Source organism: Neomonachus schauinslandi, chromosome 9 (assembly GCF_002201575.2).
Source record: "Neomonachus schauinslandi chromosome 9, ASM220157v2, whole genome shotgun sequence".
Taxonomy (NCBI): Eukaryota; Metazoa; Chordata; class Mammalia; order Carnivora; family Phocidae; genus Neomonachus; species Neomonachus schauinslandi.
In genome coordinates, this window is record NC_058411.1 from 30610697 (window position 1) to 30624431 (window position 13735).

A 13735-nucleotide genomic window follows, 5' to 3' on the forward strand; every position below is an offset into this window, starting at 1 on the left:
ATTCACGGTCAAGGTGCCATCAGGGTTGGTTTCTGGTTTGGCCTCTCTTCCTGGCTTGCAAATGGCCACTTTCTCCTTGTGTATAAGTGGGCTTTTCTCTGCACAGACACATTCTCTGGTGTCTCCTCCTTTTCTTTTTTTTTTCTTTTTGAAGATTTTATTCATTTATTTGACAGAGAAAGAGAGAGAACACAAGCAGGGGTAGCAGGAGAGGGAGAAGCAGGCTCCCTGCTGAGCAGGGAGCCCAACGTGGGACTCGATCCCAGGACCCTGAGATCATGACCTGAGCCGAAGGCAGACGCTTCACTGACTGAGCCACCCAGGTGCCCCATCTCCTCCTCTTCTTATAAGGACACCAGTCCTATTGGATCACCTTTCTGACCTCATTTACCCTTAAGTACCTCCTTTAAGGGACCATCTCCAAATACAGTCAGAGTGGAAGTTAGGGCTTCAATACATGAATGTTGGGGGACGTGATTCACTGCCGCCCCCACCGAGGGACTCTAAGAAGGAGAGTACCACGGTCTGATTTGCCCTTCACTTAACTCCGTCCCAGCCGTCTGCATTGCGGGTGGTTGAGGTGGGGTGTGGGTAGAGACCAGAGGACATTCACAGCTATGGACTCTTGCAGGAGGCTGATGGAATGGTGGCCGTGCAGGTGGAAAGCAGAGCACAGAGAATTAGGAGGGGGACTTACAGGACATGGTGACTGCCAGGAGGGACACAGAGGGAAGGACGGTGAAGGGAGGAGGCACGGAGGGCTCTGGGTTTCCAGGCTTGGGGAGGGGCTGGCTGGTGTGCCCAGCACTGATGAGAGGGGGGTGGGGGTGATGGGTCCAGTTTTAGGGATGCTGGGTTGTTGGGCTGGGGGCACCCGAGGGGAAGCGTCCAGGAGCCCAGACTCTGCAGACACCCGGGCTGGGGTCTCAGTAGCAGATTTCGAGTGCAGTCTCAAGCCTCCTGAGCGTCTATTCTGGACTGAAAATAGCCCACACACTGCCCTGCAAACCCTCTAGTCACAAATGTGAAAACCCCAAACACCAACAGCCTTGCAGAGACGCGTTAGCCTATTTCTAGTTTGTTTTTCCGGTTTGAGGTGCCTCCCTCCTCCACCCCTCCTCCTCCACCCCACCACGCCTTTTATCCGCCCCCCCCCATGCTTTTGCCCTGGGGCCAGCCCATGAGCCTCCCTCAGCCTCTCCTCTGATCACTTCCTGCCTTTCTTCTCCCTCCCCCTGCCCCCTCTACCTCTTCCTCCACCTGCATCTTATCTCCCCACTAAACAGGCACATCTCAGCTCTTTATTTTCTTCTTCCTTTCTTGCTAATCGACCCCATCATGTGGAGCCCCTCCAAGAGGGCCTTCCCACACGGGCCCCATTTGCTGAAGGTGTATTTTCCACGTCTCCCCTTGGGGCACTAGCCCCTCTTCCCTCGGGGCCCTCAGCCTGTCTGGACCCCTCCCTCTCCTTGTGTGTCTCCCCCTTCCCTGAATCACAGCGGCCTTCCATGCAAGGCCGGCTGAGCTGTGCGAAGTAGAGCACAGAGTCTGGCCAGAAAGAATCTAGGTCTGTGAGCGCAAAGGGAGCCACCCAAAGCCAAACGTGGTGGCTCAGTGGCTAAACCACAGAAGCCGATCTTCTGACTCTCAGTCCAAGACTCGTCCTGAGACACCCGGGAATTGACATCACAGGTGTCTAGGGCCACACAGACCCCTACTCTCTCCCCTCAGCGGGGCTCCTGCTGCGGCCCCCGGGGCCTCCTCACCATCTCCTGCCGATGCCCCTCCACCCTCCCCAGGCCCCTCCACCCTCCCCGACGCCCTCCTTGAGGATAGTGCCGCAGAGCTTCCCCGCCCTCGGGCAGCCAGCCTGTGGTCCTGCTCTGCTCTCGGCGCTGTCCTGGTCCCCGCTAGGCCCCTTCCATGCCCAGTCAAGGGTTTTGAAGGGACTTGTGTTCAGGGAGATCAACTCAACATCCTGGACTCAGCTCTGCTCAGCCCAGCATAGCTCCGGATCTCAAGAAGGCAGAGCTCCCACCTTTAACAGGGAGGAGGTAGGCGGTGGGAAAGAACTGCTAAACACTGGGCAGTGGGGAGCATGGGGAAACTGCAAAGACTGGGGTTTCCACTTGCAGTTACAGGTCACACGTCTGAAAAGGCCCCCCTTGAAGAGATCCCGCTTCCACCTTTTGCCAGCGTGGCAGGGGTTACTGGTGGGAAGTTAGACCATGTTTTTATACAACACAGAGGGCTGCGTGAGGAGTGAAGACGAGTGCGTCCCCAGGGGTCCTACCTGGCACTGGGGTAGATGCCCCAAGGACAGACCCATCTGCAGCAGCAGGCCCAGCAGCGTTCTCAGATGGTGGGCACCCCGGGGGCCCCTGGTCCTGGGGCTGGAGCTACTGGGGGTTTCTCTCTGGGATCAACCTCCCTTGCATCTATCACTAAACCCACCATAACAGTGCTTTGAGGGGGGACATTTTACTTCCCCAGAATTCATGATTAGGGCCCCAAACTAAGAAAAAGGTGCTAAGTATCCCATAACCCAAAGAGCAACAGTCGGAGCCTGATGCCCTCCCCAAGGGGAGCACGATGCTTGAAGCAGCTCTGCAACTAGTCACTCCTCCCCATTCCAATCCATAGAAGGGTGAAGGAAGAGAGAGGAGGGGCAGAGTCGGAATCCTTGCATTGCTTTCTCTCCTCCTCCTTGCAGCTGGAGAAGCAGGGAGACTCCCGGGAGAGTTGCTCCTGAAGAGTTAGGCCAACTGCCGGCCGGACACCTCGTTTTGCCATCGGATGGCTGCGATGGAACAGCCTTGCTGATCAGCCTCCTCCACCTACTGCAGCAAGGCAGGGGAGAGGCGGGGGGAGAGGCAGAGCCAAGACAGGAGGCACTGAGGATCAACGTGCTCTGGCGCAATGAGACGTGAGTTTCCCACGGGACACCCCAGAAGGGAGCCAGGCACGAGCCACGTCACAGACAAAAAACGCAGGCAGGCTCCTGAGAACGAAGTGGACATGGGGTACCCTGGGGTGGGGAGGTGCCAAAGAGGTCAAGCCAGGGCTGCCTTTCCCACAGAAAGGCCCTGTGCAGTGGGGAGGCCCCCACACTAGGACCTGACATGGGCCCCCTCCGACAGCCAGCATTGGGGCACCCACCACACGGCGGGGGAGGCAACCCGCGCTAGCCTGAGAGGCCTCCAGCACGAACAGAGGAAGACAGCTTTGTCTGCTAAGGAGCCCTCCTGGGTCTCCTCTCCGCCCTCCACTACCCCATCACTCGGAGAAAGCAGAGGGTCGTCGTCTCAGAGCCCGACCCACCCCCTGCAGTCAGGGTGCCCATCAAGATGGTGCCAGGCAGCGGGGCGGGGGGCGGGGAGCGGGATCTAAATCAAGCTGGAGATTGAGGTTTTGTAATGGGCGGAATTGAGCTTATAAATAAGAGAAGTAGCCAGGAAGTTGTCATAAGGGATCCACGGCACAGGGGAAGGAAGGCACAGTAGAGCACTGCAGAAAATAGTGAGCACAGAGGACACGTTTCATGTTTGTCCCCAGGGCCCCGAGATTCCTCACCGGGGGCTCTCTATCCCCTCTGAGCTCTCAAGCACTGGGGAGCCTCAGTCACCAGGGGTGTAGCTTCCAGGTTGGTGGGGGGGGCGTTGAGAGCTCACAGGACGGAAGGTGCATTCACACTGTACCATAAATGTAGTCTATCGGAAGCAATGGACATACAATGCACCCCATAAACTGTGAAAAACAAGGCCTTTTGTTCTTGGACAATGAAGAAATTGCAAATTTTTAATCCACGTAGAAAAAGAAACACAAAGATAATCTATGTTGTGATAGTCACCAGAGTTGTTCACTAAATATTTCTAATTCTACTCTGGGCACTTACCAGCTGCCTTTGAGTTAGGTGGGAACCTTGTGATTTGCTTTAGTCAATGAAATGTGGGCCAAGTGACATGGAAGCTTTAGGAACCAGGGTTCAATGTACCATGTGTCCTTCACCTCCCCTTTTTTGGCACCACAATCATGGAGGACGGAGCCTCCCTCAACCTGGGTCCCTGAGTGAGGACAAGAAGGAGGAGCGCCCCCTGCTGACGTCTCATGGATAAGTTGCGGCAATGCGAAGAAGACCTTTGTAATTTAAGCCACTGAGGTGCGGGGATGTATGTTACTCCAGCTGATCCTGGTCTCTCCTGATTCTTATGAGTAGGTTAGCAATGTGCCCATCATCCAGGGACGAGACGACATCCAAGTATGCAGCCCCTCCACCGTCAACTGTGTGAATGATCAGGGTTGTCCCGGTCGGGTATGCCACACCCAGGATCGTGGACCTTTAGCTACAGTCAAAGCTGTGGCTAGGAAGACCCCGGGGCAAAGGGACCCTCATAGAGTGCCCCTTGTTTAAGGGAAAGGGAGCGGTGCGGACAGGGGAAGGACTGAGGCTGCATTGGTGAGGTGTTGGCTGGGGGTGACATGGAAGACTAGAAGGAATTGGCCAGAGTGCTCACCCAGATTTGCTAAGAAATAACAAGAGAAACCTGTGTCGCGTACTTCGTCGTACCCCATTCAGTGGGCAGGCATGACCCTTCTCCGTATGGATTCATGGAAGTCACACAAAGGGGAGTAGTGATCCAGGCTGTAGGGAAGAGGGCTTGATTTCGTGGCACTGTACGAGAAAGGTCATTTCCCCGGTCCCCACCTGCTCGGTGGAACAGAAGGGGAGTGCCACAGAGCAGAAGATGCGAGTGCTGCAAAGGTCTGCAACCACACTTGTGGCCTCGTGGGTATTCGGGAACTTGGGAGTAAATGGCCAGGTGACCAGCCTGGCTGTCTCTAGGTTATTCTACAAGGCATGGGTGCTGCCAGCTTCCCATCCCCTCTGGGTCCCCTAGAGAACCAGGACTGTGTACTAGCCTGCAGGCCCCTCCTCTGCTGGCAGCACAGGCCCATCGATACTCCTCTCCCCACGTCCTAACTGAAAATGTCCTCGCTCTTTCCCTCCCCACAAAGGCTAGGTGTGGCTCAGGAGCTTCTTGGTGAGGGAAGAAACGGGATGGATCTATCTGTTCCTTGACTGCTGCTAGTGACGGTCCTCCGGCCCCTGGGAGGAGGGACTGCAAGGCGCCGCAGGCTGGTCCTGCACTCACGTGAAGCTCAGCCCTGTCCTCTCCCACACCAGCCTGGGTGTCTCTGCTGGAGGCTAGGTCTGCCCCAGGTCTCCCACTGACGTCCCACAGGGGCAGATGCCTCCCTTATTTCTCTCCCCCAAATCCCCGAAGCCTATGGGAGGCCTCTGCAAACCAGGGGGCTTTTACTGAGACTCTAAACTTCTCAGAGTAAAAAGCACTCAGAGCTGAAGGCAACCACCTGGGGTCTGAGCGGGACAGCAGGGGAGAGGCTGCTGTGGTGGCCCCTCCAGGAAGGCAGCCGGGAGTGGGCAGGAAAGCTGAGGGTGGGTGCCACCAGCAAGTCACTGAACTCCCGAGTGTGATTCGTGTGACATGGAGAGAAAGCCGCGACTCGCCCACTTGGGACACGGCGTGTAGACCCAGTGCGTGCTGAGCCGGGGGTGAGCCTGGAGACGCCGTGGCAGCACTCAACCCGCTTGACGACATGCAGGGGTGACCCTCTTTCGCAGGAACACTTCGCTGAAGAAAGGGTTAGGGGAGAATTTTCAAGAGGAATTACCTTCTGTTCTCCGCAAAGGGCAGAGGGGCAGAGTGTGGCAAAGGAAATCTGGAGCAGGTCCTTAGAGGGTGGTGGGGAAGCCATTTCCAGGGACAGCTGGCCCCTTTGTGTGGGGAGGGGGTGAAAGGAAGAGATGCCAGCAACACCCGAGAACATGTAGAGCCTCCCCTCGGCTGCCAATCCCCACCCTGAAGCCCCCCAGCAATGTGAACCAGACGAGCAGCCTCAACCTGAATACCCCAGAGATGGCATGAACCCCTTTGGGGCTCGGCACCCTGTCTACAGCTGCTTCCCAACTCGGGTCCTGAGATGGGGATTATGGCCGATGTACCCACCCCCACCAGCCCGAAGCCACGGAGCAGGCTTCCCATCCCCCCCCCCCCCCCCCCCATAGCACGGCCTGCAACATTGCTGACCTTCCAGTGATGGTTTGCGGGGGGCGGGGGGCAGCTGTACCAAGATGCACAAACATGCTAGGTGAGGGCCAAAGGGATCAGTGTCCTCACAGCAAAGCGTGGGGACACCTCTCGGCCACTTCAGGGTTCCCTTCTAGTCTGATGGCTCGGACTTCCTAGAATCAGAGCACCAGGGAAAACCACCCAACTTTTAAGAAAAAGAAACCTTTCCATCAGAAGAAGCCACCCAAAGAAAGAGGCAACAGCTACCAAGGCTTACCCATTTTTATTTTTTATAAAACAAGCTACAGATATCTCCCTCCATCCTCACAAAGGAAAGCCACACAACATAGCCTACACGTGTGTGAGAGAAGATGCCAGGGTTGGGGAGGGGGGGATTCTGAATTTCCACAGGGGGGCGCCCTATCTGTGTTTTCATGCTTCCTCCAGGTCAGGGAAAGGGGCCGGGGCCTTCTGGAAGGTCCATCTAACTCTAGCACGCTGGGTCATCTGGTCCAGGCCAATGGCGGGCGGGGGGCCCCCTTTCCTCCTTACCATGTTGGCATGTCTTAGTCACCCCTGAGACAACCTCTAGGACTTGCTCAAGAACGTTCTCTAGCCCGAGGCCCCGCCAGAGCATGTCCCGAGGAGGAGGCCGTGCCCGCCCCCCAGCTCCGCCCCAGGCACTCCCCGAGCAGGGCCTCGAGTGGGCCCATACTTACGGTGCCAATTCCTTCCAGACCCGAAATGGGATACACAGTCTGCTGAGGTGGGTGCACTTATGGGAATGCTGGGTGAGATATGAGAGGAGGCCAGATTTCCAAGAGCAATCCGATGGGGGCACTGGTCCTGGGCCACTTGTCCTCCTTCGTTGCTGCCACAGCCGCTCATGGGAAGAGATGCTAAGTGTCACTGGTTGCTCTCTGTCTGACGGCTGTCTGAATGGGCACGGCCACCCGGGCAGAGGAAGGCTGGGCAGCCTGCAGTGGAATCCCAGTAACATGTCTGTGGAAGGTGAGGCCCGGATTTCCCCCTAGCTGGGTTATTAGCCCTACACTTCTACAGGGGGCAGAAGTAGGAGGCCCAGAATCAGTTTTGCTCTGGAATTGGCCTCAAGCCTAGAAGCCCTTAGGAGCATTTGAGGGAACAGGAAGAACCTCAGTATTGGGTTAAAAAACAAAGAAACCACTGAGTTACCAACAAGATGACCAGCCGAACTCCTCCCTCAGGCTTGTCATCACTGCTGAGGACAGGAAGGCAGGGGAGATACAGAGTGGAGATGAAGCCCCAGCCTGACCCTGCGGCTGAGACGGCCAGTCTCGGGAAGCCACACTTGTGCATTTGCAGGGGGCTGGCACCGCACCCATCAGTGCTGGCCTCTGTCCTCTTCCCTCCACTGCTTAAACATCAAACATCCACTAAATAGAAGGCCCCACTGTATCTTTTTCTTCTTTGCCTCCCTTCTCGTGCTTTACAGAGTAGATGCTAAACGTGGGTGAGAATGTTTCAAATGACCTAATGCAAATCGTCTGAGAATCATTTGCTCGGTGGGTCACGAGGATACTGGCATACCCACGGACGGATCCTGGGCCGCCTGAGGTCCAGAGAGCAGGACCACGTGGGCATGGGAGAACTGGTGCCTGTGCTGGCTATTGCCCTCCCTCTGGGGGCAACTCCCATCTGTCCCTCAACCCAACCTCCCTTGGGAAGGCCAAACGCCCAGTGACCTGCTGCCTCTGACAGCTAAAGCAAGGGCAGGACCCTCCTCCCACCAGGAAAGAACCAATGGAGTCTACAATATAATCGTAGGGCTCCCGTCTTCATGCACACCGGGGTCAGTGTCCAAATGGAATCCAGGTGGGCTGGGGATACAGTCCTGGGTTCTAGAAAGCTGGGCTATGTGTCCGGAGCCCCCACAACGAGAGCGGGGTGTCGGGGGGGAGGAATAAACAAATAGCAAAATGCCAAAACCTGTACAAAAGAACTATACAATTTACATATATATTTATGTACAGTATATAAATCTCTTTCTTCTCAGTCCCAGCAACAAACACCCACCCGCCCACCCCCCACCAAAAAAAAAACCCCTCGAAGTTGTCAGTAGCAGATCCAAAAACTTACAATAAGATAGAGAATAAACAGTCCTCTTCCCTTTCCTTTTCCCACTGTGGTATTAGATACTGGTGCTTAAAAATGAAACCGAAAAGAAAACACGCAAATGAGAGTTATCAAAAGTGCAAACACGGTGGACACCACTTATGTTACACGGGATGTGGCCGGGCCGGGGGAGCTGGTGAAGGTTAGGTGTCAGGTGGTCCGTCCTGCCTCCCTGGTCTCTCCACCTGCCCTTTGGTTTTCCGCTCCTTAGACGAGGCGTCCTACTGGGAAGGGAAAGCAGAAGCAAGGGGTCAGAGGCGGGTTTATGAGAAGCCCAACCGTACACATCCATTTACCTCACAAGGGCAGCCTGTTAGACCTGGGCTGGGCAGGACACGGGGAGCCTCGACTTGCAGAGAAGCCCATCCTTTGCCCCCACGGCGCACCACAGTGGCCCCTGAGACAAGTCTGGCATTCCTTGTGGAGGCAGCACGGCTCGGGGGGGCGGGGGGTGCAGCCCGTATAAGCCACACTACTCCCAGCCGCTAGCCTTCCAACCTGGGAAAGGCCGGCGTGGCTTTGTGCGCGGGGACCGCAGGATCCTTGTAGCATGAACCAGTCTTTCCCTCGTGTCCTCAGCAAACGAAAATGGAAAATGGCAGCCTAGGGAACTTGGCCAACTCCTCCACTCCTGCTGGACTACCGTTGCTGCATTTAGGGGGCCCACGGAGGGGACCCCAGAAAGGCATCTTACTGAATGGGTTCGGGCCTGCTCATTTTCCCTGGGGGATGCTGCCAAGACTACCACCTGCAACGAATAGCAACGGATGACCCTCAAGGGGCCTTGACCCAGAGGCCTGGCGGAGCTTACTGGGTGTCTGTCTCCTCCAGCCCCCAGAATGAAGAATGGATTCAGGAGAGAGCCAGAGGTTGTGCTGCCTGTTCTGTGGGTGTTGGTGGCCCTGGGCTGCTGGGGTGAAGCCACCGCTGGCCAGCACCTTTAAACAAAGTCCCTTTCCATGGGCCAGGCCCGCACTGGGGTGCGTCTCTGAAATCCCCTCAGCTATTAGCTAAGAAGGGTTTTGATGCTGATGGACATTTGCATAACCTTCTTGGGTCCTGGTTCTCCAAGTCACAGAACATCAGGGGTGGAGGGAATCTTAGTGACCATCTGGTCTCGCCCCTTCACCTAACAAATCCGGAAACTGAGGCTTGAGCCATCGAGTGAGTTAAACAAGGCCCAAGTCTCCCCCTGCTAACACCCACTCTGCCCCAGAGGGTGCTGATGGGTCTCGGAGGCTCCTGCAGGGCCCAGGGTTCCTCGAGGAGGAGTGGGAGCTGAGAGGCCAGTGCACCAAAAGCCGGGCCAGCTCTGCGTGACCCCTGGAGGCCGCGTGACTTTGTGCACGTACCTTAACCCCGCTGGGTCAGTCTACAGAATGGGAGTCAGGGCCACAGCTTTGCTGCCTCTACCCTGCCTCTCACAGGCCTGCCTCGGGGACTGACTGAATCCATGAAGTGGAGAAAGGGCTTTGAAGGGCATGAAGTGCTGCGGGAACCCACGCCCACCCATGGGTCACGCGAACCCACAGCCCAACGCCCCCCTCTCCCAGTCACACTCCTAAGACCTGAGAGCGACAGAACCCAGTTTGGGGGGCGGGGGCAGGGCAGATACTGATATGTCCGATTTTACAGAGGAGATAGACACCCAGTGTCTGGGGCTGGAGGAGACAGACACCCAGTAAGCTCCGCCAGGCCTCTGGGTCAAGGCCCCTTGAGGGTCATCCGTTGCTATTCGTGGCAGGTGGTAGTCTTGGCAGCGTCCCCCAGGGAAAATGAGCAGGCCCGAACCCAGTCAGTAAGATGCCTTTCTGGGGTCCCCTCCAAACAAGCCTGGGAAGAGAGTGATGGGTTCGGGGGCCGGCAGGTGGGCAGTGACAGAATCCCATCATTCATCTGCTCCGTCCAGCGGCGGCTTCTGTCAGTGCTGAGCAGAAAGATTCAGACACAGGGAGAGAGAGAGGCACCTTAGTCATGCCCCCGCCCGCCGAGCTGAGATTTGGGAAAGGAAATGCACGCCCAGTAGGACCCAGCCCTCACTTGGGGAGGCTTAGGGCACTAATCCTTTATCCAAATCCCATCATTTACCCCACGGGGCAACTTTATAGTATAGTTACAAAATGATCCACTTGTCCCTGTGTTATGATGGGGGACTGAGACTTGGAGATGGCACAGCTTTTAGTGTGAAGTGAACTCAGGCCTGGCTCTGTCCTCCCAGCACCACGCTCTTAGGGGGTGCAGTGTGGGGGGGGGGGACCCTGAACCCAGGGCAGGCGGCATCCTCGGGCAAGGCCAAGGGAGGGCTGAGATGTTTCACAAATGGAGGAACGAGTCTCCAGGCTGCCTGCCTCACAGGATGGTGACCATCATCCTGACGAAGACGTTTTATTAGCTGGGGAGGAGCAGCTAAGAAAGAAGGCCCGGCCCTCAGAATGTCTGACCCCTTCTTGCCCTGCAGACAGCTCAGCTCCCCAGTGGGCAGTTTGCTTAGTCAAAATACCTGTGTTCACAGGCACTTCCAGAAAATGTGGTCCCTGAGACCCAAAGGGACACGTGTTCCTAAACTGCGTGTGCTCCCCCAGCCCCCTTGAGCCCCCACCTGGCCTGCAAGCCCCTCTCGGCCCACCAGAGGGCACCGCATGACACCAGATGACCAATGCCTGGGCTCAGGCCCCACATAACCTTCTACCCAAGTGGCTTTCTGCCGCCCCCCAGAGCAGAGGACCCCAGGGAAGCTGCCTTCAGCCCATGCGCGTGCTCCTCTACAACTACCAATTTCTTTCGTGCGTTCACCCCGGACCAGGGTACTGACCAGGGTACTGGGCTAAGTTCCTCACATGCACCATCTTGTTAAATCTTCACACCAAGCCTATGAGGTAGATACTGTCATCTCCATTTTGCAGGCAAGGAAACTGAGGCTCAGAGAGGTTAGATGACTTGCCGAGGACTACAGGGCTAGCGAGTGGCAGGGCTGGGATTAAAAGCCAGGTTTGTCTGCCTTCAGAGCCTCTGTTCTTACCCGCAGCCCCGACCCCGCCTCCCCTGCGCCTCTCACTAATGGTCTTTTCTCCGGCAGGCACAGCCTGCTTAGAAACTATGGGTCTCCCCCCTGAGTTTGCTGGTGGCTCCCTGCTCCCAGCAGCCTCTACTCCCGTTCACACCCCCCAAGCTGGGTCTGCTCCCCCATTTCTCCAGACTCACCACTGGTCTTGTCTCCCTTGGCCTTCCTCAGGCAAGCAAGACTGGCCAGTTCACACAAGGGACCAACTTCGAACACTTCTGAAGTCCTTCTCATGGAGGGGACAGCGTTCTGGCCTGGAAATTCTGAGGCTGGGTCCAAGGGCTAGCAGTGATGCTACCTCCCGTGTGACCTCTGACCTCGAGCAAAGTGCTATTCCTCTGTAGGCTCACCTAGACACCTTGACTGCAAAACGGCCTGAGGACACATGCACACACAGACGTGCCTGCACGCACACACACAGATGTGCACATGCACCAACCCAGAGAGACGCACATACGGACACGCACGCATGCACGCCCACGCACAGACCACGCACACACATGCGGAGACAGGCGCGCGCTCAGACGTGCACACAGACACTTGCCTACACACACAGCATGCCCGCGGGGACACGCACAAACACGCCTGTGCTTAGACACACGCAGACACACGCGCCCCAGCCACCCTTGGAAGCAGGCAGTGTGTTCCGGGGTCAAGAGCCGTCCCACGGCTCTCGGGCCTCTCCTGTCCCGTTCCCGGGGGAGGAGCTCGCGGGGGGGGGGGGGGGGAGGCTGACAGGTGCTGGGCCAAGAAGGCGCTGGGCTGCACTCTGAAGCACTCGAGAGGCCTCCCTGGGCAACGCTGTGAGGGTAACTTGACACTAAAGCCTTGGCCGAGTCTGGGCTGAGGAGGAGCAGTGTGCCCTAAATACCACATTCCAGGTGACAGTTGTCCTGGGTGCTCCCCTCAGGTCCTGGGAAGCAGCCAGGGTTGGCAGATCCTGGGGCCTGGCGAGGCTTCAGAGAAAGGCCCGGAAGCCCCTCTCCGCTCTGCGGACAAGAGGTCACCACGCTCGGCCTCCCCTTGGCATCTGTGAGCTGCATAGACCAGGGGGGACTGAGGGCAGAGTCATTACAGACCCCGTGGGTCCGCCCCTCCTCGGTCCTTACGAGCTCCTGGGTGGGCCTGGGCTCTACACCAACACGGGGTGGTCTCTCTGCCTGTGCTCTGGGAAATAATGCGATGGTGCCAGGCACTAGGGGGCGCTCCTCAGGGTATGGGTGCTGCTGCCTCAGGCAATAATCTTAAGAAGAACAGTGATGTTGAACTTCTATCCAGGTCCTTCACCATCTCAGGCGCTGGATAAATGTTTTCACTCACTGTCCCACTGAATCAGCACAACAGATACCCTGGTTGCTCCCATTGTACAGATGAAGAGACTGAAAGCCAGAACGGCTGTGTGGTTTGTCTGTGGTGAAGGAGCTAGTCCGGGGCAGAGGGCAGGGTTTGCGTCATGACATTGCACTGAGTCCTGGGGGACCGCACGGAGGCGTCCTCAACCAGACAGGAGTGGTCAGAGCCATGAGCCATGGAGGGGGCAGGTCCCAGACAGGGTCCCTAGCGGTCATTCATCCGCTTCCTGTGCTACCCGCTGGGTTCAGTGCCTACCGAGGGTTAGCACCAGGCAAAGCCCTTATGTTTTCTCCCTGGGCAATCTCAGCTTTTTCAAAGCTTCCACTTCAAATAAATTGGTATCACCCGCCCAGACCCTTCACCTGCACTAGAGCATCCTTCAGGTGCATCCAACCTGACATGTCCAAACCATACTGATTGTCTCCGTTTCCCGCACTGCAGCCAGAATGATTTTTTAAAGCAAAACCAATCCAATCATTTCTCTGCCTGGACCTCTGTGACAGCTCTCTACTGTCCTTATGAAGTTGAGACTCTCCCCTTGCCTCCCGTCAACCCCCCCAGCTCTTGCCACCTTCAAATACGCATTTCAGTCCCACTAACATCTTTCAGTTCCTCTGCTACTGTTCCCTCACCTCTACACCTTCACGCTTCAGCCGCCGTAGCCGAGAACACCCCTCCCACCACTGACACCTGGGCTCGGCCATCTCCTACCCATTCCTCGGGGCCTGGTTTAGACTAGGGCTTGGCAAACTTCTCTGTCAAGGACTAGGCAGTAGATATTTTAGGCTTTCTGGCCCATGCACAGTCTGTCATTTGTTCTTCTTTGTTGAAAATTACATCCCGTTAAAAATATAAAAACACCCTTAGCTCACAAGCCATACAAAAATAGGCCACGGACTAGATGGGGCCCGTGGGCCATAGCTGGTTTAGACATCACTTCCTGCACCAAGTTTTCCAAGGCTGTCTGTCCCTGAGCTAATTTAAGTGCCCCTACACATGTTCCTACAATACCCCACACTTGTTCTATCATGACAGAGATGATTAGGTTTCCACCAGAATCCATGTTCTCCTCCTC

The 13735-nt window shown here is 56.5% G+C and overlaps 1 protein-coding gene across 2 annotated transcripts in view; it reads right to left on the bottom strand.

Annotated features, from left to right (window-relative positions):
- Positions 1–8173: 8173 nt before the first annotated feature.
- Positions 8174–13735, bottom strand: part of SMOC1 (SPARC related modular calcium binding 1) — a 150057-nt gene continuing 144495 nt past the window's right edge. The window contains exon 12 of one of the 2 annotated variants that reach the window (XM_021679530.1): positions 8174–8470. In XM_021679530.1, coding sequence (XP_021535205.1) covers positions 8454–8470 — 17 coding nt within the window. In that variant the 3' untranslated portion in view covers positions 8174–8453. Of the gene's footprint in view, positions 8471–8959; positions 8995–13735 lie in introns of those variants that run through there. The other variant, XM_021679531.1, reaches the window with a different exon arrangement.